The sequence below is a fragment of the Seriola aureovittata genome, chromosome 5, assembly GCF_021018895.1.
Source record: "Seriola aureovittata isolate HTS-2021-v1 ecotype China chromosome 5, ASM2101889v1, whole genome shotgun sequence".
Lineage (NCBI taxonomy): Eukaryota > Metazoa > Chordata > Actinopteri > Carangiformes > Carangidae > Seriola > Seriola aureovittata.
Window position 1 is genome coordinate 13,845,609 of NC_079368.1, and position 27,967 is coordinate 13,873,575.

A 27,967-nucleotide genomic window follows, 5' to 3' on the forward strand; every position below is an offset into this window, starting at 1 on the left:
TATTTATCAGTATGAAGGAAAACTACATTAGCAAATAAAGACACCACATGGCGTTCAATGGATGGTTTATTGGAAGTGCCAACAGTGTGAACTGCTTGGCACCCACATCTCCAGATTTCAAACATACAACTTGGTCAAAAAGTGTTTCTGAAGGTTGTGGCTTCACACAGCCTTCACGGTGGGTCCTGTTGCCTAATTTTCAGTTTAGTCGCTTGATGTCAAAGCTGCTGAGCACCATTTAATTTTCTACATTCATGCCAATAATTCAAATGCAGAACTATTTAAAAAAAAAAAAAAAGATAAGTCACATGACAGATTGCAGGTATATAAAGCATAAGCCAAATAAAAAGATTTCCACAGATCACAGAACTTTAGCCAAAATGTACACGTCAGGTGTTATAAAACATGTTAGGAATACATTTAGACAAAACAACATACTGGTATATTGATGAATGAGAAACATAAAAGGACTTGCAGATGACAATGTGCAATATATTGTATCTGTATACAATATTAAAAAAATCAATCAGTTTCACAGGTAACATACAGGTGAAGGTCTTTGTCTGAATTTGAATTCGGCATTAAACTCAACATCCAGTGTTGAAAAACGTACTAATAAAAGCACTCACGTGACCTTATTCTGACCATCATTATGAGCTGACTGTAACAAAGACAAGGCAAAAAGCCTTTATGACTGTACAGAAAACAGGTAAACAGCTTGAGTGTCTGTGTGTGCATGCAAATACATAATGATCTACGTTATATTTTTTTCTGTAACAGACCAAACAATCTGATAGAGAAGATTGTTGTTTTCTGACATCTACCTTTGGCAAACATTCCTCATCTGTGTCACTGAGCTCTTCCAGAGACCAATTTCCACTCTAACGTAAGGCAGGTTGATTTGAAGAGCACTGCCCCGTACACCAATGACTCGAAATATTGTTTGTATGATATGGATTTTACTAAGAAAAGAAGTGGCTCAAAGGGAGCACTGACATTAATAAAATCTGAAACTTTATCCTTGTGATCTGTATGGAAACTTCACAACACTGTGATATCTAATATTGAAAAGAGCTTGCTCCTTTGCATAGAAAACTTCTACAAAAGGGGACAATATAACAAAGCATAATCATATACAGCTTACATGTGAGCCTGAGAGATGAGTTTTTAAGTGTTTAAGAGTCAGGGCCAAATCTAATTCAATTGGCACCACATTCCTTCTTTCATTTTCTTAAGACACACTTGAATAAATACAGGTTCTCTTGTAACATCTCTTAACTTGAAATAGATTTGTCCTAAAACTTTGCTACAACTTTATGGTCCAACTGTACAGAACTGAAATGCCTGACTGAGAGTAAAAGCGAGAATCCAAGAAAAACTGACACACAAAGGAAACATTTACAAAATACACTTTCAAGTCTGACATTACCAGTGAATCTACAGGGATTGGATGCTTCACAATGTAATTCACCTCCCATGATTCTCTCTGTAATTCCACACCTGTAAGTCATACAAAACTCCAGGAATCAGTGGTAGTAAAGAATAAAAAAAAAAAGTTACCATCAAGGTATTAACATTTAACATTGTCAAAAAATGTAAAACAAACACTAGCATATAAAACAAAAGGCAACAGATAATCCTCCATTTCCAACGCTGAGTGTAGTGTCGGGTTGTGTTTCAATGTAAAGGGGGGGTTGTGGTGGTCCCTTGGCTCAGCGTGCCAGCTTCTGCCTGCCCACATCCCAAGAATCAGAGCAGCCTGATCCTAGTGAAGTGATGTGCATCCTAGGCCTCAAAACGCTTTGGGCAGACCATAGGAGCAATGAGGGTCCAGAAGTAGAAGATGAGACAGACCCAGCAGGAGGCCATCTTGATCCAGAACACTGACCAGCTCCCCTCCAACAGCTTCTCAATCTTATGGTCATCGTAACTGCAAAAGAAGCACACAGTGAGAGAAGTGCACGAAGACAAACAGTGGGACTGATTTCTAATTTTAACACCATTAAACAACAGTGCCATTGTAATCCAACTAAGACACCACTGACCACCTGTACCAATAGGCATACCTGATTATTGATTATTAACCTGATTATTTTGTATATGTTAAGGTGACAAAAGGCACGTTTCGACTGTAGGAACCAGTGTCTAAATTTAGTTCCGGGGTAACTGATCGACTGCCTATTACCTACTGTCCATAACTGGAATACTGTGTACACATAAACACGCAATCACAGCACATTCAGACAGTGTGTCACAGTTAGTATCACTTACTGAAACCAGTTGGTGACGGTCATCATGACATAAAGGGAGCCCAGGAAGAAGACAAAGTGGAAGTAGGAGTAGCTATAAATAGTTCCCTCTTTCTCATCATACACAACATTCTGCCCCCCACCAGTCTTCTCCTCGTCATAGTCATCTGAAAAGTAGACGTTAAATCATGCAAGAGAATGTGGGTCAGTGACTCATTTAATGCGTGAAATGCTTGTAACACAGGAAAGATATGATATATAGTCCAATGCCATTCTGGGCTGATTAATTTCATTCAATCAATTCACATTTACTGATTTAATTTCTAAGAGAAATAAATATGTATCATATAAGTGGTGTTGTTTTTCTTATGGTTATAATTGTTTCGTTATGTTTTATTTCCAGCAGGTGGCGGTGTGAGCCTACCCACAATCCCATCTCCTCACTGGGCCTGCTTCACTGTGTCATACTAACCTCCTAGTAACAGTGACATCATCTGTGTTTGCTGACCAATACTTTCTCACCATCCTCAATCTGGCTGAGGAATAGCAATGAGCATAGCCCCTCTGTGTGCAAACACTACGGCTGGGGACATATGCATACACACTGAACAGGCTGGAGAGGCGAAGGGGATAAATAAAGATGCGTTGGTGAAGGGGGGAATGATTTGACTTTCCTCACCTGTGTCATCTCCAAAACAGAAACAGCAACGAGCTCTCTGTAAGGTAAAGGAAACATAGAGGTTACCACCAAGCTTGAATTAAACATTTGAAAGACATACACAAATAGACACACAGACTTTATGTCTCTTGGGTCTCTGTTTCATTTGATAAGGACGTCTAATTGGCAGTGCCTGGTCAGTGGGATATTCAAGTTTATCTGTTAAACCAGTCTGCATATTTCATTAACTCACACACTCAGTGTGATCTGAATATTTGTGCTTTTACCTCAGTCTCTGGCTCACTGTTCCTACACACCCTGAGCGCTGCAGAGCTTCGCCTGGTGGTGGACGTCAAGCTAGAGGGAGTGTGGAAAAAGAGAAATAGAGAAAGAAATATAAAGACAGATGGAGAGAGAGAAAGGTTGTAATTCCGTCACTATGTATTTTTCCAATAATTTGCAGTTCCCTCTCCTTCAAGGAACAACCACAAGAGACATGATGCCTCCACTTAATGGGAAACACATGTGAACAAATGCAAAAAGGCACGGTTCTTGTCTCTCACCCCCTTAGGTCAGAGACGGCCAATCATACACTGTCTCTCTGAAGTCACAGCCAATCAAAACTACCCTGTCTCTGTCGCTACAGCCTGCCATAAAATACATTACTTTTATTCCACATGGCCTAGAACAGAACTGCAGTTAATGGGTTGGGATTTTAGCCTTTGCATAATCTCCCCACTCTATAAATTCAATGATATAACACTAAACAGAGATATATTGCAGGGAAAATTGGTTTGTATATGTAAACTGAGATGAGGAAAAAGGAGAAGCAAGAGTTGTGTGTGTGTGTGTGTGTGTGTGTGTGTGTGTGTGTGTGTGTGTGTGTGTGTTTTTGTGTGTGTGTGTCTCTTACCAAGAGTAAAGGACACAGCCAAACAGGATAATGGTTCCCACAGCGGTGACAATCTTCTTGTCGCTCTCCGTCCCAGAGTTGAAGGGGAACACACACACGGTTGTGTTCACACCATCTCTCTCCAGAACTAGAGAGAAAGAATGTGCAGACAGAGATGGATGAGGTAAGGAGGAAGAAGAGGGAGTATTATAAGGAATTACAAAAGCACCAAAAGCCTTAATCATAGTATGTAGTATACTTGAGTGCTACATAGGAGGCAAGTGCTAATATTAAATATTGATAATAATAGTAACTTTTCACAGGTATCTCTGCACAAAAATGATCTATCTGCTACTGCAGAATCAGGAGAGCTATAGCAATGGAGATCTACAAAACCATTTCCGTTTACAGACTCACTTGTTTTGAGAATCACAACTTCCTCTGAAGCAATCTCTATAGAGATCTCAATTCTCTTAGAAAGGTCTCATTCACTTGCGTTTGGTTTGTTTCTTATTCTTGAATGTATGTTTATTTTTTTGTAAGTCTCTTTTATTATTCTTTATTTTTAACCTCACCACTTATGAATGTCCACTGTCATATCTGTTAAAATTTGAGTAAGCACACTGTTTTGCAGTTTTGTTCCCCCCATCTGCCAAGCTGCACTTTAAAAAACTGTAAAACCATTATTATTATTGTCTTCTACTCAATATTACCGAAATAAATGATAATCTTAAAACATTATTAAAAAAGCAGGTCACTTCAAAGAAAATGTCACTTTAACGTCAACGTAACATCAATTTAAAAACACACTCCTGAAACGATAAAATGTCTACTTAAATGGGTCCACTCTACAGTGTGTGCAGTTTGAGAGGCTTCATCCTTTATGTTATGACTGATAGTTGCAATGTTTAAGGTAATAATATCTAAAATGTATTTTATTCACAATATTCATCTACATTGACAAGTGTCCCATTCCTAAGCATAACACTGTGTCACAGCATTGTGTTTTACATGGTATCATAATGCTGTAGCATTAATAAGCCTAACCCAACATAAACAATGGCAGTGACACTTCATACTCACTTTCTTTTGGTTTGCTGGAGAAGGCTGAGAAGGTGAGATACATGACGTACACACTGATGACTGCTGGCTGCAACAGGCCTGATGTGGGTTGCACTGCAGGGACACAAAGGTGAATACAACATTTTAATGTCACTGGCATTACTGACGGAGATTCCTGAGTTGTTGCGGATATATTTACGAGCCGAAAGTCTTACTTATCACTGCTTTCTATCATTATACTATGTTTGATTATTGTGTCTCAAATTTGTTGCCTTTTATAAATTTCTCTCTGTGATAAACCAAGAGGCTTTCCATGAACAACACCTGTAATGCAAATACTTGTATTCTTACTTGCATTACACACTCAAAAGAGATAATGTGCTTATGAGTGCAGGTTTCTCACGTTTCTGTATGCATGGGGAGATGGCCAGCATTGAGATGATGAGGCAGAGGCTGCCATTGATTCCCAGGAAGATTTTGTTCAGTAAACAGGCCTCAGGGTGGGTGTAGTATACAGCCATGAAGACCACAGCTCCTACTGCAACACTGAACAGCACCAGGGTCACAAAGGCCAGAGCAGCATACCACGCCCGGTTATATTTTACTCCTGAACTCCTGCAGATTGAAATAAAGAGGGAGAGAGAGAGAGAGAGAGAGAGAGAAAGCAGAAGGCAAAACACAACATGAAGAAGGGTAAAGCAAATTATATAAGTAAAAAAGATCAATTGAACAGGGGAAAAAAGCAAAGAAAACAGACATAGGGAAGATCAACCTAAGGAAAGATTCAAAGAAAGACAAAGAGTTATGTTTGGTGGGTTATTCCTGCCCCCTGCGGAGACAAGAAGACAGGTTTATAGCTACTTAAGTGCTTTCACATCCACTTTACTTGGTCTGGAAATTTAAGGTTTTACTAAATAGTGTAAGTATATATAGCAATACATATTGAGAGGTTCAAGTTTACTGCACCGGTGACCAAACAATTTAAAGTTTTTTAAACAATCTGCTGTGGTAATGTGGTGTGTGTGTTAGAGAAATGGGAAACCAAGTGCACACTCCTAAACCATATGCATCCTGTGAATCTCCAAAGGAGGGCCTGCTGCCAGGTTTCCCCTCCACCCACAAAACACAAAGCTGCATGACTTCCTTTCTATACTCTTTTCATCCAAATAACCCCACAGAATACATCCAACCCTCTGAGTTTCTCAAGAACAAATAAAAAGTACAGCATTGATCTCATTTACAGGGTGTCCATGCTCACATGAGCTAGACTTAATATAAGTGGGAGACGAAAGAGACAGGAGCAGAGAGACATGTTGTTCTCACCAGTTTGTGTTCCATCTGTGTGCAAACTCCACCAACAACATGAGCTGGATCAGCAGGAAAAGGAACCCACCAAAGGCTCCTATGTAGCGCCACACTGTAGCATTGAACGGAGAGAGAAAGAGAGAGAGAGAAAGACGGAGAAATTGTTTGAGTGATGACAAGACCAGCACGACAGCTTATACAGTATCTACTGTAAGTAGCACTCTCAAGCTGTGAGAGTCCAACTAAGGACAAATCAACAGGGTTATTTTATTTGGGTCAGATGATGTGGGACATTAATTGTGTCTTTTGTTACATCCACCTTTTTTTTTATTTCTTTTTTATTAATTGCTGTGTCTCCTAGTTTTTGATTCGTGACCACAGAGATGAATATATCAATGGTATGTTAATTAAAAAATTATATTATTACATCCAGATTTTAAAAAAAAGTTTACAATACTGCAGCTTTAGAGTCAAGTTCCCCATTTTTACCTTCCAGAAATGTTTTCTCCTCTGGCAGGAAGAAACCTCCAACGCAGCACGCCACTAGCACAATAAACTTCAGCAACCAGAACCTGACAGTTAAAGTGATAATGTTAACGGTTATACAAACAATCAATCAGCATAATAACATTCAAAACAATTATTCCTGACAGAACAGCCTCAGCCTCAAGGTGAATTTTGATTGTTTTAGGAAGTGAGACTATACAGATACAGAGTTTGGAGTATAACAAATATTCAGGCAAAATACGATCTGGTGGTTAACATAGCTGATATTTATCTCTATGTCTTACTCATGTTCAGTGAACTATTCAGAAACCATCTGTTACATTGATTGAGGCGCAGCAAAGAGACGCTCAATTAAAACCAGAGGCTGTTTGCACACTCTTTCAATATTTTATTGCTCAATTCTCTTAGATGCTGAATTGAGCAGCCTCAGTGAAAACCAGCTTGTTTATAATGTGTTTTGCTTTAGATAAGATGCAAGGCCTTCTTACCCATTATGTACGGCCGCCCTGCAGCCCGTGCTGTTGTTGACTCGTATGGTGAAGAGAGCGAAGAATAAGAAGAAGCAGGCCATGCCAAAGCACATTTTGTAGACAGCGGAGTAGCCAACCATAGTTTTGCAGAAACTGTGTTTCTCACACAATTCGCTGTAGAAGGGGATCTGATTGACAAGGGTAATACACAGAAAATACTTAAATTAGATCATTATAATGTTGAGAAAACCCCCCCACCTTTGCTTATTTTTGTCTAGTACGTGGCCTCAGAGAAAGGGCCCAATAGTGTCTATTCTAAGCGTCACGCCTCTAAAGGAGCAGAAAGAGAGAACAGGCAGCGACAACAACCCCTCTTTCTCTCCCTGAAGCCCTCTTTCATCCCTCGTTCTCTACGGGCTGTTAGAGGGGCCTTACAACTAACTGTCAGTGTACACAAACAAAAGACATAGATGAATAAATTAACTGCCTTTTGTCAGCAAGTCAGAGGGACTGCGAAGAGGGGAAAGGAGAGGGAGCACGAGCAAGACGGAAAGACCGGGAGATCCGTCTTAACATAAAGTTTCAAAAATTATTTTGAAGTACAGTGACCTGTGGAAAAAACAAGAGAGCAAACATGGAGTGGGTTAAGTAGTCAAGTCCTTTGCTGTGGCCTTCAACAGAAAATTGGAAGTGCTTCAGTGGCGCAGTGCCATCAGAAGAGACAGTCTCTGAATTTGATAACCATAGACTGAAGGCTCAAATTTCTGTTCCCTTCACTGATGCCCCTGTCCCCACCCCCTTGCAGAGATATGAGTCAAAGTCAAATGGTTTTTCAAACAGAAGTGTTTTTTTCCCAACAGTTCAAACAGAGCTACAGATCTTTACTTTCAGATAATACACGGTTTGACTTTGCTTTACTGGTTTTTGGCAGGGTACTTTGGTCCCTAAAGTACCATGGGTGACATGCCAGCAGATTGAGTTGTCATCTCCTCAGTGTGTAGCACAGTCCGGAGCCAGATCACAACATAGAGTAAAAAGCCCATTTTGGAACTTTTGTCTCATGTTGAGGGCCATATTAGCATGTCCATGGTGTTGTGATTAAGAGGGAAAGGGGCCGACTGGTTGAGACTGCTGTAAATCTCTTGAGAAAAGACCAGCACTCTCATACGCACAATGGCTGCTCTCTTAGCTCAGACTTCCCACTGTGCTCAGTGTGTGACTGACAGTGTGTGTGTATATGTGTATGTATGTGTGTGTAACTCAGCAGGCTTTGCGTGGGGCTATCAGAGGCCATTTTGTGCCGGGATGGGCGTCTTACAAGGTTCCGCTCTCACAAGGAGACACACAGTGGGGAGTCGTTTTAATATTGTGCTGTAGACACTGGCAGAGAAAGGCAGAAGAAAAAACAGCAGAAGAAGATTGGTGGAAAAATATCACTGTCTTCATATACGCTTTCAGTTGAGGAAGCTTGCAGTCATTGCCATGGCAACACAGTCAGTCAAAGGTAGTCTTCCCAGTAACATCATTATTTTCTGTTTACTCAGTGTTTGAGTGTACATGTATTCACCTGCACATACTGTATGACACCTAGAAACAGAAACATCACTTCTCAAATGTGTGTGTATATATATATATATATATATATATATTCAGCTATAAATATAAACACAGACAAAGGGTTGAGAAAGCGATGTATCAGGACTTCATCTCCGACATTATGCCAGACTATGACTACAGTCTGACTCACCCGATTGAGGGGGGTAGTTAACTGCACCCATTGAAGCATTCCGAACAACCACAGGAAGAGTCAGTCTGATAATAATCCTGCATCGTGCTGATTCAAAGAGGTAACATGGAGAACAGAAACAACATGAAAGCTGCAGATCAAAAAAGAGAGCAGCAGCTCTCTCCTGTGTAACTTCTGTAACTTCAGAGGCTGGGTGGGCGGTAAAAAACAAAAAGCTGCCAGCCTGAACTCCTGCCACTTCGACAATGACCTTACTACTGTGTAGATACTCGTGGGATCCCCAGGTAAGATAGTGGGATGTTTGCTTTGCCTGTAGCAATTCTATAAATCTTTAATCTTGCCTATTAGCACTGGCAAGATAATGCTGGTACACTCTGAAATTTAACTGTATTTATAGCAAAAAGCAGAACACTAAAGTTGGCTCAACTGACAACATCCATTTCAAAATGTGTGCGGAGATTCTTCCTTTCCCCTCTGCTCCATGTCAGTATGTATTTCTATCTTCACTTTTTCTGTCAAATGACACTCAGACCTCATTTTATGTACTTAACTGTAGTTAAAATGTGTGAATCAAAGCTTGGGGGGGTTAGGGTTGTACAGGCGTAGCAGTAGGTCAAACAGTGGAAAAGGTCATAGTATTGAGGCTACTGTTGGCTTGGTAACTAGAGCCACTGAGCCAATTCCCGCTCTTCTATTCAGTAAACTAGACCACCAAGTCTTAATAGCTAGGAACAGACGAAAAAAATTATTAAAACTTACAAAGACTAGGCAATACAGACATTACTTATTTCTGAACGAACAAAGATTTTTTTTTTAGCCTTGACAGTCTGTAAGATATTTAACAAAATATTTCACAAGTGGACATAAGAGCTGTGTCGCAAGCAATCCCTTTCCTTGAATCCAAAGACAGCACAAATTCTCATTTGTTTTTATACAAAAACAGGCATGAAAATCCGTTAGGAATCAATTTTCAGTTCTCACCTATGCTGCACTTTGCACAAGAAATGCAAAGACACAGATGAAAAAACCTAATTTAGGTGAACTGATGAATGGGAAAGACAATATATGCTGAATGCATGCAAAGTCCTCAGTGCTGAAAAGAAGTGAACATTGTTAGCCTGAGGTGATGGTCTTTCTCTCACTATGATGACAGCAGGTCAGGTTTTAGTTGTAAAAATCTAATCTTTTTAAAATAACGTTGTTACGAACAACTAGCTGACATCTGACTGACTCTATCTCCCTGCTCTTAAGAGGAACTGGGCAAGACTTTGTCCAACTGTTGACGCCCAAATAATCAGCCCAGTAACTGTACTGTGTGTCAGCCCATAACACTCCAAGATGTCACCAGCCATACTGCTACCTACACAGTTGCACACCAGAAATCATGGCCTCTCACCTGATTTTATTTCTGATATATCATCACTATGCGATGGAAGCACTTATTTCTTAGATGCTTAGGAGTGAGACTTCTAAAATACTCCACTTAATCTCCACTGAAAATGAAGTTGTTATGGAGCAAAGATGAGAGCTATAGTTTTCTTTCTGTGCTGTTATTTCCCCCCTACCTTCTTATGAGTAACACTTTCAACCATATACAAACTCTTCCATTATATATTTAAATACACCTGTGATTTAAACAGTTAAAAACCCACACTCACATACTGAGTGGAGCTTTACATGATCAAGTGACACTTGTTAGGGAGAAAATCCTATCATCGATGGCTGAGGATTTCAGAGAAGGAAAGACCACTGGAGCCCTGGATGTCTTACTCTGAAGATGTTTATTGAGCTCGGCCGAGGAGAACGGAGGAATCATCAATACAAGCAAATGTGCATGATGTCACCTCAATTCTGACGACAGTCTCTGATCTTTCCTTTAAGTAGCTCTAAAGAATGCCATAGATAATCTACTCTCCATATTTGGTATAATATCTAAGAGAAGTGGGAAGAGAGGGAGGTGTGAACATTCTATTGGTTCGTTAACCATAAATTAGTGAACTTGATTTACGCATGTCCCACTATCCACTTGTTGCTGGACATCCAAGGTTGTGCATTATCTGTCGTAGCTTCCCCAGTATCAGCAGAACTCAGAGATGTGTCTGGAGGAGACGCCTGTGAGTCTCCTCCAGACAGTATCAGTCAGTATCAGTGTTAGGCAGACCAAGGGCCTTCAGACTGACCTTTCACCCTCAATCACTCAGTGACACATAGCTCAGAAGCAAAATTCCCTCACAACACTATTTTGTTGGTGTAATCTAGGATCTTGTTTAAAAAAAAAAAAAAAAAAAAAAAAAAAGGTAGTTTTGTTTGAGATTGAGTGTATTCTATGCATGTGTGTTTTGGGGGTGAGATACATTAAAATGTGTGATTTATGTACTCACATTGTCTCTCAACTCCTGCTCCACAGTGGGGGACATCATGATGACACAGATGATGGTGACCAACAGGAAGTAGAGGGCGTACATGAATCGGGTCCCCGTGGACTGTTTGATCTTGGGGCAGCAGTTACAGCAGCACGAGCAGGCTGCTGAGCCGCAGCAGCAGGCCAGCTGCACACAGAGAAAAAATTAAGAGGGAGAGATGAGGAAAACATTACTGTATCAGATTCATGATTTTCCACACCATCATGAGCCATCTGGTACAGACATAATGCATTTAAGGGGCACTTGGGTAAAGGAGGACCAGAGTTTAAGTGCTCTTTTTGCAGCCGTTCCTGTCAGCTGCTGAGCCTGCACTTTGACTTTCCTGGAAGGAAGCAAATGAGGCAAAAGAAAATTTCCCAAGTATCATAAGACCAACATGCATTTGGCTGAAGTTCAAAATATTTACTATTTACATCAAAATTGTTTTGGAACATTGAAAATATAGATAAAGAGAGCAGTAGACAAAAAATAAAAATAGAGATAGAGATAGAGATAGAGGGGGGAAAAAAATCATATGGTCGTTTTAGTGATAATCCAAAACAACAGAAAGGTAGTTTGACATTTGATTTGACCTACAGCTTGGGAGTCAAGATACACAAACACTGAAAATTATACAGGGGATTGCGCAATGTTTAACAGACCTACCGGAGTCAAACAAAGTCAAATTTTATTTCTAAAGCCAAATCACAATCTGAATAACAACCCCCCCCTATATACCAGGACCCTTGATTCAGTCAAGGCAACCTCCACAAAAAAGAAGAAAGAAAAAAAACTTTTTACAGGAAAAAAAAAGGGAATCTTTTAGAGGAATAGGGGAAATTCTCTCTTCCAGGATGGACAAACATTCACTGTGTACAGAATATACAAACGTAGTAGTAAAATGCTACTTATGTATTTGTTGTATTTTATTTTATTTTTTGTATTTTTTATGTTTGTTTCTAACAACAGCTATCTTAAAGAATGTTCAGAGGTTGAAGCCATTTTGGCAAACCTTTATGTATGGGAGTGTCAGATTCCTTCTGGTTCATTTTTATCTTTCCTGCAGCCTTCATAATCTTACAACACAAACTACTTATCACAAGTCTGAGCCAGAGGACAAAATTATGGCAACTTACTGAACAGAGGAAAACTTTGCAATAGAAGACACTGCCTGGCTATCTCTTTGCTCATTCATGGTTTCTTTCACATGGGACAAATCCCTTTCCCTCCTTCTCAGAGGCAACTCTTGGTCAGTGCAGACAGTGATCTCTCTTGTTTGAAAAGACACACACACACACACACACACACACGCACGCACACACACACACAGACAGAGGCCTACTCTGTTTCTTTTGACAGGCCCTCATATAGGAGGAGGACAGTCTCATGAAGACAGGCCCTGTGTTCTATTTAGGAAAGAGGAGGCTCTATACTTAAAGTATAACAACGTTCTGTAGCCAGCCACCCCACCCTGCTTGTGTAAGCCTCCTACCCCTCAGACTGCAGAACACACACTGCTATGGTGAAAGGTGTGGTACACTGTGGAGCATTAGTGCTCCACTGCTGGATGGCTTACACGCACCATCTTCCTTTGTATGTTCTCCCCTTATGGGATGCGACACTGACTTTGCAAGTGTGAGGGTGCTACTGTAGGTCACATACCAAGGCTGGTCTGACCATGGCTTGAGTCTTTCTGCGCGGCAGGGAAAACCTCTCTTCACGCACTGTAATTACAGCATTAAGTGAGAGGTAGAACCCATCAATTTGATGGTGTCATGGCTGTGGACTGACACATCTCACGAAAGTTGTACCAGACTCAAAGCCACAGTTACTTCAAAGGAGGTATCAACTTGTGTATGTCACAAACAATGTTACTTTTAAAAAATGTACTGCACTAGTGTATGTCGATAAAATTGTTATTCTTCTACGGGTGTATTTTGCACAGCTGTCTTTGTATCTCCTTACTGTATTTTCCTGTATGCACCTTGTAACTCAATTTTGTTTTCTTTATTATATTTTTGGCATTTTTGTTTGTATTAAATTAGGGAACAGTATCAACAGACAGGAAATGAGAGCAGAGCTACAGGGGGAATAACATGCAACAAAGGTTCCCAGATGCACTTGAACTGGAGATGCCCAACTTTGTAGCTCAAATGTATCCTGACAATTCCTACTGTATATAGATGCTCTCATCATTAACAACATTACATTTTTTTTCTCCAAACCTGGTCATGCATACTGGCAACATCCATTCAATTTGCCTTTCAGTCATAACAGTAATCTTAGCCCTTATCTGAGTGTGTGTCCTAAGCCGGGATCTGGGTGTACTGATGTGGTAAAGCCAGTGTACAACATTGTCTGATGTGTTGCGTTCCGCTCCAGATGCCAGTAATGTGTGGTATGCTGCAGACTAGTGGATCCACACAGGCACATGGTCAGGATCAAGCTACATCCCTGTCCAAATGCATGCCTCCCCTTCCCTGCTTTCTCCGCCAGGAGGTTTCTCTGCCAGTCTTTTCTATGTGGCCCACTTAATTGTTTTTGCCTCAAACTGAGGAATGGATTCTAATAACCTAGCTTTTTTTCTGCAATCTGTGTGTGGTGTTGTTCTGATAGTTCTTTAAACATGTGAAACCAAACCCAATAATATTGCCACTCAATTCTCTCTGGGAGCCGAGAATGCACCACTGTGTCTGTTGCTCTTTTTACAAGATTTTTTGGAATTTGTGAGAAGTAATAACACTGCAACAATCATCTCCACCTTTTATGTCTCATCTCATGGAGGGTAGACTGCTTATAGCGAATTATAAACCTCATCATTTTTGCCACATCTTGTGACCACCTATGAATCAGGATTGTAAACCTTAAATAAATAAAGAACAAAACAAGTATCTGCACGTTTTGGATGAGAAATCAACAAAGTGGGGAACCATACTAAGAAAGGGACCCTTCGTCTGAAAATCTGGCTTCAAACCCTTGCAACAGTATTGCATCAGTCTTGCTATAGTGTCCTTGAGACGAACAGCGAATCCCTTCCCACACTTTATTCAAGCATGAGCAAAAAGGTCAACACATACACTGATCAACCTCGGCATTGACACAGGCAACTGGTTTTAATGTTGTGACTTGTTTTGAAAGAGTTCCTTCTCAGTGTTCATGTGTTCATGATCAGCGTATGGTTCACATGTTATTCCTTTACCCACATTGTAATGCAAAAATAAGAACAGCAGTAAAATAGGTCAAATTATGAATTTGACCTCCTCGTGCTATCTGGGTAACATTTGTGGGCAGCAAACACAAAGACTTCTTTGATGCTTTGATGCCTGATCAAACACAGAATGAGACCAGTTTATTCCCAATCAGGATCCAACATGAATGTTTCAATTTTCATTCACGGATAACTGGAGGAGTAGGGATCAAGCTCATACACGTGCACACAATTTACCAATGCTTGAGATACCCTGGAAGAGTGAGCATTAAAAGCTTTGACATTCTGCCTCCAAGGCTATATATTTCTGCACACACAGACTTCTAGCCTTGAATCTAAACCAAGTTTGATTAATGTGGCCCCTGTGCTCTATTGCACCACACACAGCTTAACAGGATAAGCCGTTTCCTTTGTCTCTGCTGCAACCACATGTCTCTCTCAATGGCCGATTAATTAACCACAACAGACCGAAAGTAAGCAGGGAAAAACAGGACGATTTAAGCTGTGAGGATGTTTAGATTTCATTAGTTAGGGGGTGTTTCACCAGCAGACTGCACACAGTGAGGGGGCCCAACAGCGAACTCTGCAGAACTGACAGAGGGAGGGGGAGTCATGAGAGGAAAATTGTCTTGTGGAATTCCACCACACACGGATACAAAAAGAATATCCATGGTAACGAACTCTGACCCTACCCACTTCATGGGCCATCCACCAAGCCCCCTCCTCCACTGCCCGCCTGCCCCACCAGCATGTCAGCAGGTGGTCGGCATGCCTGCAGCGTACACCCCTACTTCAATATCAACAGCAACCCCCCACTAGCTTGTAATACTGCTGTAGCCACCCATCCCAAAGATCATCATCCCGTTCTATTGCATGCCAGGGAACTATTCAAAAGCGAGGTATGCCCCGGCCTATAGTTAAATTAAGCAGACTTTCACAAGCCTCCACCAACACTCACTGCACTGTGACTGAGACTCTCAAGAGACAAAGACTCAGCTCTTCCTCACTCAGCCTGAAGCTCTGTTTCACTCTCTTCATCTCATTTCCTCCATCCTCCCCCACCCTGTTACTTGGAGACTTATTGTTGTCGTCTCTTGTCTTTCTTCCTCTTATGTTCTCCTTTTCACCCTTTCTTTGTTATCATCAGCTGCCCTTTACCCTAAATCACTCACACCCCAATGCTCCACTACTTTCCAGCTGTTATAGGGGTCAGAAGAAAGACGATATTGCTCAAAGTGCACACACACACACACACACACACACACACACACACACACACACACACACACACACACACACACACACACACACACAAGCAAACACAAACACACGCACACACAGGGTGGACAGGACAAAGCACATAGAATACCCTCAGGAAATGAATAAAAATGCTATTCAAAATAAAGCAAGTAGTTGCAGAGACAGAATTAGTCTGTATGACCTTGGCTTGTTCAGCAAGGTCTCTGACCTACAGCGGGATGCTTAATCAACAAATGTGATGCAGTCCTTTATGTAAACAATCCTAAAGCCACATCTGTGACTATGACTGTGAGCATTGATGATAATTACCATGTTTTTCCCTCCTCCATTCTCTACCGCCTTATTATCCTCAAAGCAGCACCGATGAGAAGAATCAAAGTGCTTGTACGAAACAGGAAACTGAATCAAACACACAGGGGTAAACACCACTAGCATGTACCCACACAGACACAACTACTTACGCAACAGACCATTCGCAAAAATAGGTCACTCACTACATTGCAGTAAGCACAGCAAAGGAGAATCAGGGAGGGGGTAGACAGATAGAGAGCCAGTTAAGGGTTTTTTCCTCCAACCAAGCAGATGTGTCAACAAAACATCACAGGTTGGGAAGCGAGGACATTATCATCCAAAAAGATATGGATGGAATACCTTAAGAAAAACCTAAAAATAAATAAATGAATACGACTGGTACAATTGGCACTTGTGACAGCAGCATTTGGCACCAGGCTACAGAAACAATGTGTTCCTGCTGTGGCTGACATAGATTTCCCTCCCAAGGTTTAAACAGAGGGAAAAACTTTCATCAGCTGATATAAGATGTTGACTTTATGTTTATCAGTAGTGGAAAAAAAAACAAAAAAAACACCAAACATACATCCAAGAGCAAACAGTTTTTAGTGGGAAAAATATGGCAGCACAGACAGACATGACTCACAACTGAGATGAGCACTGTCAAAACAACTTCAAGGGAAAACAGTGGCATCAAAATTTCAGTGACTGCATCAGTGGGAGTATAAACATCAGGTTGATTCAAACTCATCAGTGTGGTTGCTCATTCATTCATGGTGTCTTATGCATTTATCTTTATTCCCTGCCCTACTTTACTTAAGTACATTCTGCTTTTCCTCTGTATGCTATTCTGTAGCTGGCTGCTTTCAACCTAAGGGAACTTCCTGTTCGTTAGAGCTAAATGGCAGTGCCCGCTGCATAAAGTTGACCACGACGAATCACGACAAACAGCTCAGACGAAACTGAGGACACACCCTCTTATCTCAAATTACAACAATGCTTTGTGTTGAACGTAGTGAGGAGAAACCAGCAGACGGAAAACATGAAAAAAAGAGGGAAAGGTAAAACAAAAACGTTAGAACAGTAAGATACAAGGAAGTATATTTCTCACACACAAGTAAAGTTGGCCCAAGCTCCAGACCAAGGCTTACTTCAATTTCACCTTATACTGTGAGTGACAGCTCCTCTATTGTCTATTTAGCTAGGCAGCTGTATACACACACCAAAAATGTATCACTGCTCTGTTTCCACAACACAAAGGGAGGTCTTTGCTTCTCTCTTGGCAAATATAGCCCCTAGCTACAACCAACAGAGAGAGACCTTGGTCCACTGAAGGGAAAAGAGAAAATGGAAACAACAGACAAAAAGGAACTGAGGTACAGTCAAGAGCTGAAACACAAAAGGCAGAAATGAAACAATCCTGTCCAGACAATGAGTGTCACAAAAACAACCAAAGGAAACAGACCAAACAAGAATGTGAAGATAGTCAAAATACAGGGCAGTCTGAGATCAACAGGTATGGTGTTTACCCTGAGGCCTCTTTCACTTCACAGTGCATTGTTTACTTGAGTGAGAGTTCAGTCATACAGAACTTCACACAATATCACAGCATTACCAGCCACAATTTACTGTGCATCAACTGATAGTAAAGGCACCACTCAAAGAGTTAGCTCGCATTTCACACGGTTGCATCAGTATTTTCAACCTTAAATTATAGAGACAAGATACGGGAAGATGTGAAGAAGAGAAGGTTGAGGGAGACATTATCGCCGCTGTACAACAGTTCAAAGGGAGACAAAAGAGATGGAAGATTGGCCAATGATGTCCCTGTGGGAAAAAACACTCCTGCTGCTGCTGCTGACCACAGCAAAATTCCTGAGAGGAAGCTGGAAATAGCAGACATGTCTCACATGGACACATGACCGAAACCGAAATTTATCCTGGTGGGGACAGCTACAGATGTTTAATGGCTGTATTCACTTAGGCTATAGTTTTACAAGTCAGGCGGTTTTAAAGCTCATCAACACCTGTTTATAAGATCACCTGCCTCACTGTGATATTATAGCCGCTGTGCCGTGACCTCGGCAACAAGCAGTCAAACTGCCGTCGGATGGTGACAGCTGTGTTTGCCTGAGTGTGCTGAGCTGAACATTTAGTGATGAATCAGGATTTCACAATTTTTCTTTGTATATGTATATGTCAGCTGGCATTCTTTAGAATCTCAGAAATTTGATTACAAGAAATGCAACAGTAGTGATAAATACATTTTTACATGCAGTATACATGCAGTAATAAATTACAAAAAAAATTAAGAAATAATGATACACTGCCCACCAATCCTCATTTCTCAACAAACTTTTGTGGTTATCTTGCACAAGCCTGATAAAAGCATGACAGCCAAAAATGTTTAGAGAAGAGTTTTGCAACATTAAAATTCTCTTTTTCCTTGCACATTCACGGAGGCTAGGGTGTAGAGTCAGTGCTTGATGTCTTACTCAAGGATACTTCATCAGGAAGGATGCTTACTGAATGACAGCCTCTTAGCCTCTAGCTCCTCCTGACTCATGTACCCTGCCAAAGTTGCCTGTGCCATTGCTGTGCTGCTTACAGACACCCACATGGTTTCAGTCCTGTCCCACACTCACAGCCAATGCTTGCAGCGCTTTGGACAACACTCAACACTGAGCTAAAGCCTACCCCCTATCTCACCGCAACATATATCCCTGGCCCCACTGAGAAATTACAAGAGAGCTGCTCCCACACCACGTCTGGTACTCTCTCCAGATCTAACCCAAACAACACCCATCCTCCCTTAATTTCCACTTCCAAGCCAAGGAAGAAATTAACTGACCACACATCAATTTGGGCCCCTCTAAACCTCAAGAGGGGCACATATGCACATGCAAAAAAAAGTTAATTATAACTATACACTTAAATAAAGATGGTGACAAAACTAAATGGGGTGTTTAGCACACCAAGACAAAACTGATCTTATTTTTTGCCCTTATTTTCTTTTAATCTTTTCCTGTCTTTATAAAGAACAGGAGAGTGAGCTCTCCTTATGAGGGATGAGGAAGTAATTAAATTCATAAGCAGAGTAGCCCAGCAGTGGTTATCATGTGGTCAAAAACAATCTTAGTAAAAAAAAAAAAAAACACACTCAGCACTGAAGAAAATCCTCTCTAACTAACAGGACTAGCTGCCTATCGTTTCAGAGTAATTCTATGACTTCACATATCGAATAATTTTGAAACACAAACAATGTAACCACCATCATTTTCATTATTGATTCATTTGCTGGTTATTACCTGATGAATCCTTCAATCTATAAAATAGTAATAAATAGTCATATATTTCTAAAGTCCAAATTGATCTTTTCAAACAATTCTCAAACCAAGGGTTCAAAACCCAAAGGAATTCACAACACAAAGAAATAATTCGCATTTTAAGCATTTCTGCTTGATGACCTCAGTGATAATCCATCTAAATTGTCGTGGGTTCATTTCTCAACAACACATGATTAAGCCACCAACTGTTTTTAGTTCTACTATAAGCCATGATATTATATAGGAGTAGAAAACTAATTTGGTTTTCTAATAGATAATTCTGCAATTACAAAATATTACTTTTTAAACAAAAACATCAGAAACAAAAGCTGTCACCATTCATTCCCTTCATTGGGTATATAATGTATATTTCCATCCAAGACAGGAGCTGCCTGCCTTTAAAAGTATTGTGCAACTTGATAACGTACACAAACAAAAACATATAATGTACTTAATCTTTAAGTGAGCCACGAACTGTCTGCCTTTTACAAGTAATTCTTCAACTTTAAAGTATAATAACTAATTGACCATAGCCACTTCAGACATTTAGGGTGTTATACTAGAAGTGGTGGCTAGAGATCGGATTGGACTGAAGTTTTTGAGTTGGGGAGCAAGATGTTCTTTGGTGGTTGGAAAAGGACAACTGTGCATTATTGTAAAGAAAACAAGAAAACCACAACGAATATACATGTGTCACACCGACTTTAGGCAGACAAGTGTGAGGACTGTCACGACACAGTGTTTCAGTTTCCATATCTTACATGTCTACAGACATTCAAACATGACGGTACTTTTGATAGCAGGTACTGTTGGCTACCCGCCGGTCGGTGGCTGATGTTTTAGCTAGTTGCTTTGCCTCGTCTTTCTTTGTCTTCCAACGGCTTTAACACCGCTACAGTGAAGTTATTCAATCGGTTCCCTGACAAAATAGTGATGTTTTTCCCCCCATACAGTTAATAAATTGCGGTGGCAGACAATGGGGTCGGAAACCCCCAGAACACACAAAAAATTCGCTGACTCGTGTTAGCTGGCGGTGAGTGGCCACAGATACTGATACAAACACTAAACAACACTGAAACAGTCGACGCTCGACTTAACGTAACGTTCCACTGTAACGTTCATCAACCGTCAACCGTTCAACAACAACAACAACAACAACAAGCAGTTAGTCGGACAATCGTTCCTCACCTGCGAGATACAACACGGGGTGCACATTCTGCGGGGAGACAATAAATAAATTCCGTTTCAGAGGACCGGTTGGCTGCTTTTCTCAATCGCTTTCTCCTACTTCCACATGAAATCACTACCACACGGGGAGGAAGAACGCGGCTGTCCACCTCACACTGCTCCGTTCTCCCTGCCTGCCTGGCCGCCGCTGTCTCTCCTCCTCCCCCTCCTTTCTTCTTCCTCTTGTCTCTCCTCCCACTGCACATCACCAATAAAAAGCCCAAACACAAAGCTGTGATGTCCCTGCCACAGACAGCGTCAAGAAGGAGCTGAAACCAGATGATTAAACAGGCTGTGAAGGAGAGGAAATATATGACTCATTTCATTTATACTTTAAATACTGCAACTGCCTTGTGAAAAATATTATGAATTTTAGAGGGATGCAATAAAATCACTACCCCAGGCACATTACAAGTCCATCATGGAATATGAAGGGAATGTAGAATCATTTTATGAGAGTTAGCTTACCATACACTAATATTAAGGCATTTAAAGTCCATTTTAAATATTTAATTGTATTTTCACTGTGGTATGAGGATGATAATATCAAATCATAATATCAATTCCCCAAATCATATTAATTAGTTACCATCTGCTGATAAAAAGATGGTAAATTTCTCATTATGTTATGTTCAGTTTTTTATAATCACTCATCCAGAAGATCAGATCTCCAGGAAGATCATTAAACCTGCTTGTTTATGTAGATAATGGTAGTGTACCTTAACGTATCTGTGCACACAGATATCTTTGGCTTTTCTGCTTCACATTCGGCTCTACCCAGTGTTATTCATGCTAAGGTTTTAATCATCCCACTGCAGTTCTTCACACAATCACATCTTCCTGATTCAGACATATGAGTATCACTTTCTCCCCATGACCCTCTGCTTGTGTTTAGAAACAGCACGTGGGCAACTGAGGGCTGAGTCCGACAATGGCTTTCCTGGCCAGTGAAGTGGCCTTCAAATGAGCTGATACAGTAAGTGTGCTACTGTAGCTCTCTATGACTGTGTAGCTATTTGCCAAACCTGTCATCTGACCCATTCACCCACTGCTGCCACACAAGGCCACTGTGTCCCCTTTCAGTGCTGTATTGTGGTCATTTATAAATAGGCTTGAATCACACAGGGTGGCCTCTCTCTGAACTTTGGGACCACAACCTCAAATCCATGACCTTCACTGCTCAGATCAGGAGTCATCACACTAAACAAGTCCGCCAGATGTATGCATTTGTATTTATGATTTTTCATAAAAATCAATCTGATATACCTCAAAAGAAAATTTAAGCATGATTTCATTGTAAACACTGAAGCAGAGGGCCTTAAACATTAAACAGAAAATACAAATCTGCACTGGCTTTTTTTTATTGAATAAGAAATAGATTTGATTAAATACGAAGACTGAATTTTTCCAACAGCCACATTCTCTTCTCTCTAATCTGATCCTGTTTGACAGGAAACCAAAAGGGCAGCAGAACGCCTGCTAAATCATCAGGCCTTTGACTTGTCAGACTGTGTTGGATCACAGTCATGTTGAAGAGAAAGGACAGCGAGTGAAAGCAATGTCTAGTGGCACATTGTTTCATGATACTGTCGAGCACGCAGACAGAGACTCCCCCTCACTCTCACTACCGAGCTGAGTAAATAAATCACAAGTATATTTCTGTCCACACACATTCAACAGGTGAAAAAGTAAACTGCATGAATGCTTCGAACATGAAATCAGTCTGAATATTGTGAACTGTATGTGTGTTATTGTATAAACTCGTGAACCTGCGAGAACATTTCAGTTCTCACAATCATGAGCACAAAAACCAACAAAATATAACAGTTTCATAGTAAGTTATTGAAGTAGGTCAGTCACATATATGCATATGCACCATTTATTGGTCTTACATACAAAAAATAAAAAAAAAAAACATCTACATGAAATAAATCAGACTTGCTTGTTTGGTTGTTCTCTTTTTAAGTCACATAAATTAGACACCTTCCAACAGGCTCCCAGAGTTTAGGCATCAGTGAAGAACAACCAGAGCCAACACTATTGACCGCAGACAGTCTCTGTTGAACATCAGTTGCTGGACTGCTGGGCACAGCAGCACCTGGATACTTAGAGCTATCCTTATGCCCAATTCCCAACTCATGTAACAGCTATAACTTCTAAAATGTCCTAGAGGCGACCACATGGTGCTGGGTTTGGACTTCTTTTTTTCATTCCAGTGGACAATCCTGAGCAATGTGGGAAGCTGAACCACGCAGTGGTGTGAAGAAGGCGACGATCTGATTTACCCATCTGGTCAGAAAATGAGCTTCTTCTTCATCACAGCTGTAAATAACACAAAGATTGTTGTCACAAACATTATAAAAAAGGTTACATTCACTTTACATGTAAGTCTATGATACAATATAAGATATATACCTGCACTACGTGTACCAGTAAAACAAGCCTATAATGAGCAATCTGCTAACCACGGAAGTTTCCATCTACTGTAAGTATTTGGAGATTCTCTCTGTAATATACTGTAGCAAAGAGCATAGCGTATAGTCAGCCCAGATATTTTCCAAACCACATGAGGAGCTGGAAAAGCTTTGAACCTCCCAGTAACACCAAGGTCCTCCTTTAGTAAAACATACACTCCCACAGCCCTCTAAACTATATGTGTGTGTGTTCTACTTCAGTGTATTCTGAATTTTTAACTGCAGTTAAATGTGCAGCCAACACCCTTTGAATTGGTAGGTTCAGTGGAGTGGTATTCTAAATTTAAGACCTTAGTGTGCAGAACCATGCAAACACAGGAACAGTTTACTATGCAAAAATTCACAATATTCAATATGTAACTTTGGTCCGCGTGGGATGTTCTACATTTTCTAGCGCTTTCAAAATAAGCCTCAAACATTTGTTGCAGACACTTCTCCTTATCCTGTTCAAACTGCTCCAACGGCTTTATCATAATAACACTGATTATTTGACTTCAGGCAAACCAAGGTCAGGGAAGCACTTTGTAGATTTTGGTATATATAGCAAATAGAGTTAGTGGAGTATGGATATAAATATAGTGCTTATGTGTTCTTTACTTGTCTCCAAGCCTTCTATTTTCCTCTTGAGCCCGACTGTTTCCTTCTCCCTCAGAGCCTCAGCTGAAAAGTTGGGTCGGGGGAGCTGGGGGCCTGGAGTGGGACCAGGCCGATTACTGAAGTACCTCATCTTCAGAGCCTGGAAAAGAAGAGACAAAAGTGTAAATATGTCATCAATTGCAGAGGGGCAATCACACCTTACTCAGCAATATCTACAACTATACTGCAAGTAAGTATATGAGCCCACTTTCCCCATTCACCTGAACGGGAAAGTGGGCTTGTCTAATGTCAATCTTTTTAATCTTAGAATATGGACAGAATATAAAGTCTGATGTTTTCAAAAATACAAAAAGCTGCAGGAAACAACTATATTGTTTGCTATATATAATTTGCTAAATATATTGATTTAGCAAATTATTTTTTAATCATCCACTGTGCTTTTTACCTGTGTAGCTGTGGTCCTTGTTGAGGGGTTAAAGGTGAAGAGGCCCTGTAGGAGCTCTAGTAAGTCATCTCCAGCTGCACTAAATATATGTTCCAGAGGTGTGCCAGGAAAAATTTTGAAGGACACGTAGTCTGGTAGACTACTCACTCCCTGCGGAAACATTTGACAAAAAAAAAAATGTATACAAGGATTTTCACCATCTGACCAAAGAAAATACAATCCCAGACATAACTGGGGAAAAACCAGATACCAACAGGCCATGTCTCTTCTGTGGGCGTCCCAAGAGCCTCAAAGATCTTTGTCAGCTGGTCAAGATCCGAGTCCCCGGCAAGGAATGGTATCTACAGTAAAAGGAGACACACAGAGACATTAGGATGGATATAAAAAGAACAGTATCCCTTGTTACTGTATGAATATTTTTTTGAAGTGAGGTTTGTTTACCCGAAGGAGTAACTCTGCCAGGATGCATCCCACTGCCCACATGTCAACACCCACACCGTACATCCTGGCACCAAACAGGAGCTCAGGGGAGCGGTACCACCTAGGAAAGGGGTTAATGGACAGAGAGACAGAGAGTTAAATTAAACAGCTCTCAGTCAGCCAGTGAAACCATAAAGGATCTCTTCTCTAGGAAGAAGATAAATTCTGTTAAACTGGATTGAAGCCTCCAACAACGTCGCTTTTCTGATTTGCCGCTATCCAGTGGTCTAGTAGTCAATTTTGTATAATGCATGCTGTCACATGTCTTAACCAGGCACAAAGTTATATCCTCACAAGATAAATTTAACTTAATAAAACAAACCACATGATATATTTATCTAAATGGATTTAGATTTCCAATGAGTGTAAGGAAAACACATGAGAAAGAACAGAAGAGCATAAAGTTCTGTGTCAGTACCATGAGATGAAGACACAGCACAGACCTGGTAACAACTTGATGTGTGTAGACTCTGTTCGGGCTGCCAAATGCTTTGGCCAAACCAAAATCAGCCAACTTCAACACTCCGTTCCCGTCCAACAGCAGATTATTGGGCTTCAGATCCTGGACGTGCAAGGTAGCAAAATATGCCTTAATGACTGTGTGTGTGCATTACCGTTCAAGTTTAGTTAAGCAGAGACTAGAGACAGGTATACTATTGTAACAGTGCACAGGTGGAAACTTTCCCAAGAAGGATGAGCAGCTCAGATAATAACGCAACAGTGATGACAGCATTTCAAAATTAGACCAGTCAGACAGTTAAAAACATGTTGAAGAAAAGATTCTTGTTCTTGCATCCTTTGCAGATTTGTACTTTGTACTCACTGTTATTTGAAGCATAAAAATTGTTTGATTCAGTATTAAATTTCCTGTGCCTTTGGTTTGGTTCCTACGAACCAAGAAATGAATGTTTGATAAAATCTATTAAAGAAAATCCACACCGTGTGTATGTGTGTGAAGTATAAGTGCTCTTACCCTGTGTAAGACCCAGTGTTGGTGCATATACTCTAATCCCTGTAGAGTCATGAGGATGTAGGCTTTGATGTTGGCTGGAGTCAGGACTAGGCTGGTGTCTTTGATGATCACCTTAGAAAACAAAACAAAGCCGTATATGTACCATCTTCATCTTCAACCAATAATCTTCATCCATTACTTCATGTTTTTACATAGCTGTAGGCCACACATTCAAAATGAAATTACCATTCTCAGAGCAGATAAGAGAATTCACGACAACTGGGATACATCCGTGTGAAGAAGTGGACACAGCTTGAGCCAAGCTAGACTTCACAGTTCAGATTCAACCTCTCACCCAGAACCTCCATTGTTCAACCAGCTCTAAAAACACAGGCTTGAATATCCTTCTACATAATGTTACTGGCAATAAAAACATCCAACATCTGTAGCTGATAAGCTCATGCAGCCAAATCTAAACATGTGGCCTAAAAATAGGCTTTCAGCACCGGTAATAAGATGAGCATCATATTTCATCCTCATGTCTGTCCTGTTTGTCTGCTGCCTGTGAGTGGCTAATGTCATCAATTCACCGTGAGAGCCAAGAGCAGAGTGATATTGATTTTCTTTAAAGCGTGGTTATCTTGTTTTGCATCATCCTATTCAAGTCTGATGTATTGGTGGTGGACGCCCATCTGGAGCCTTGTAGGATAAAATAAACCGGAGGAGGAGGTGGGCCAAACTATAAAAGCCTTAGTGACCTTGTGGAACCACTTAATGGTCTGATGAGAGCACTCACACTGCTGTCTTCATCATCTTGCTCGTACTTCCTTGGCTAATACTGTATACTCTCATCTGACAATCACATTTTCTTTTTCCATCTTTCGACCTGCTTTTCACAGTTTTGGAAACTGAACGTACCAGCAAATAAATCAATATCACAGTTGCCACACACAACTAAAATGAAACCCAACTTTTAACTGCACTCCCTCTGATCTCTGTTAAGGGGGAAGCAATAAAGACTGAATTTCCATCTGGTGGCCCACTAGTGAAATGCAACTTCTTTTACTTTGACTTTGAACACCAAGAATGAAAGAGTAAAACTTCATATGGCTACTGACAAAAATCTGTACATTATGATATGATCTAATGCAAGAGGTGATGGTATGATCTGCTATATATAATGTACCAATGAAAAGCATGAATAATATGTATATGATATTAGACAAATAAGTAGAGGTTTACTTTCTAAGTGTAGAATTAGCTCATATTTTCCTAAAAAAACATTAATTATTCAATTTTCAGGAAACTTACACAGTTGATGATGTTCAGGGTATTTAAAATTTTGGGAAACGACATATTAAATTCTGTCAAGATAAATCAATAAAGAAATGTGGACAAATCAAAAACCTTTATAATGTGGTTGAATTAAACCCAGGATTCTCAATGGGCTGCTGCATGGGACTGCAGTCTTATTACTTACAGAGACAAGGAGATTTTTCAGGAGTGGGAGCTCTCTCACCTCTAGATCCGTTTCCATGAAGTCAAACACCAAACTGATGTTAGATTTGTGTCCAAAAGCATCCAGCAGCTGTAACACACACCACATTACATATTAATGCGCTGTTCAGATCAGGTGAACACTTACAATACAGAAAGATAATCCTACATGCTGACATACTGAATGTTTACCCACCCCAATGATATTTGGATGATGCAGCTCCTGCAGCAGTTTGATCTCTCGCAGAGCAGTCCTGTTTATACCTGTTCATACAACAGGAAACTGGACTTAGTAACAGGTGGATAACACTGTGTGGTAACAAACATTAAATGTGCGCTATCAGGCAGTCAGCACTCACCATCTTTAGCCTCGGTTCTGTGGCCAACCTTAATCTGCCAGAAAACAGACAAACCAACAGTTATTTAACATCAGCATAGCATACAAAAGCTAACACAAAATTAGGCTAATTTCCTTTACCTTTTTAATGGCAACTATGGTGTCAGTCGTCTTGTCTCTGGCTTTGTACACTGTGGCAAACTGGAGAGAGAGAGGGGAAACAGAGAGCAATGAATACAGAAACAAAGAGTCGCTGCTGCTGTGAACAGCATGCACCAGCAGGGCTTTGTTGTCATTAACAACCAGCAAACGCTTGCTAGCTTGCCCTCATGGTGTCTACACATCTAGCCACGACGTGCTAAAGAAGAACGTGGACAGAAGTTAAAGACTTTAGTTTAGTGTATTTCTCTGCCTACCTGACCCTCTCCGAGAAAATCCAGTTTCTCGTATCGTTTGGCTCTGGACTTTACATCGAGCGCCATGGCAGCTAACTGTCATTTCACGGGACACACTTCCTGCCTTGTTAAATGTCCTCAAAGACTTTTTCCGGGTTAAAGGAGGTTTTAAATTGACCAACAGCG

General features: G+C 40.6%; 2 protein-coding genes across 2 annotated transcripts; both read right to left on the reverse strand.

The window, feature by feature from the left end:
* Positions 1-48: 48 nt before the first annotated feature.
* Positions 49-20,770, reverse strand: serinc5 (serine incorporator 5). Its single transcript, XM_056376343.1, has 12 exons — positions 20,566-20,770; positions 11,272-11,439; positions 7,162-7,331; positions 6,656-6,738; positions 6,185-6,278; positions 5,265-5,476; positions 4,883-4,975; positions 3,821-3,947; positions 3,195-3,264; positions 2,929-2,965; positions 2,272-2,416; positions 49-1,930 (listed from the first exon to the last, which is right to left on the reverse strand). Exons 1-12 carry the CDS (start codon positions 20,590-20,592, stop codon positions 1,786-1,788), a joined length of 1,371 nt encoding a protein of 456 aa, XP_056232318.1. The 5' UTR covers positions 20,593-20,770; the 3' UTR covers positions 49-1,785.
* A 1,690-nt stretch (positions 20,771-22,460) lies between these two features.
* cdk7 (cyclin-dependent kinase 7) lies at positions 22,461-27,938 on the reverse strand. The gene is made up of 12 exons (XM_056375336.1): positions 27,803-27,938; positions 27,528-27,587; positions 27,409-27,442; positions 27,246-27,313; positions 27,072-27,140; positions 25,574-25,684; positions 25,044-25,162; positions 24,562-24,661; positions 24,375-24,461; positions 24,121-24,270; positions 23,676-23,814; positions 22,461-22,926 (listed from the first exon to the last, which is right to left on the reverse strand). The coding sequence occupies exons 1-12, from the start codon at positions 27,866-27,868 to the stop codon at positions 22,898-22,900; spliced, it is 1,032 nt and encodes a 343-aa protein (XP_056231311.1). The 5' UTR covers positions 27,869-27,938; the 3' UTR covers positions 22,461-22,897.
* Positions 27,939-27,967: the final 29 nt, after the last annotated feature.

Coding starts and splice junctions, on each gene's coding strand:
- serinc5 (XM_056376343.1), bottom strand. CDS start 20,592: ATGTGCACCCCGTGTTGTATCTCGCAG. Junction 3,948..4,882: donor CTCCAGCAAACCAAAAGAAA/GTGAGTATGAAG, acceptor CTTTCTCTCTAG/TTCTGGAGAGAGATGGTGTG. Junction 3,265..3,820: donor GGCTGTGTCCTTTACTCTTG/GTAAGAGACACA, acceptor CACTCCCTCTAG/CTTGACGTCCACCACCAGGC.
- cdk7 (XM_056375336.1), bottom strand. CDS start 27,868: ATGGCGCTCGATGTAAAGTCCAGAGCCAAACGATACGAGAAACTGGAT. Junction 27,141..27,245: donor ATCATCCAAATATCATTGGG/GTGGGTAAACAT, acceptor TGTGTGTTACAG/CTGCTGGATGCTTTTGGACA. Junction 24,662..25,043: donor ACACATCAAGTTGTTACCAG/GTCTGTGCTGTG, acceptor CCCCTTTCCTAG/GTGGTACCGCTCCCCTGAGC.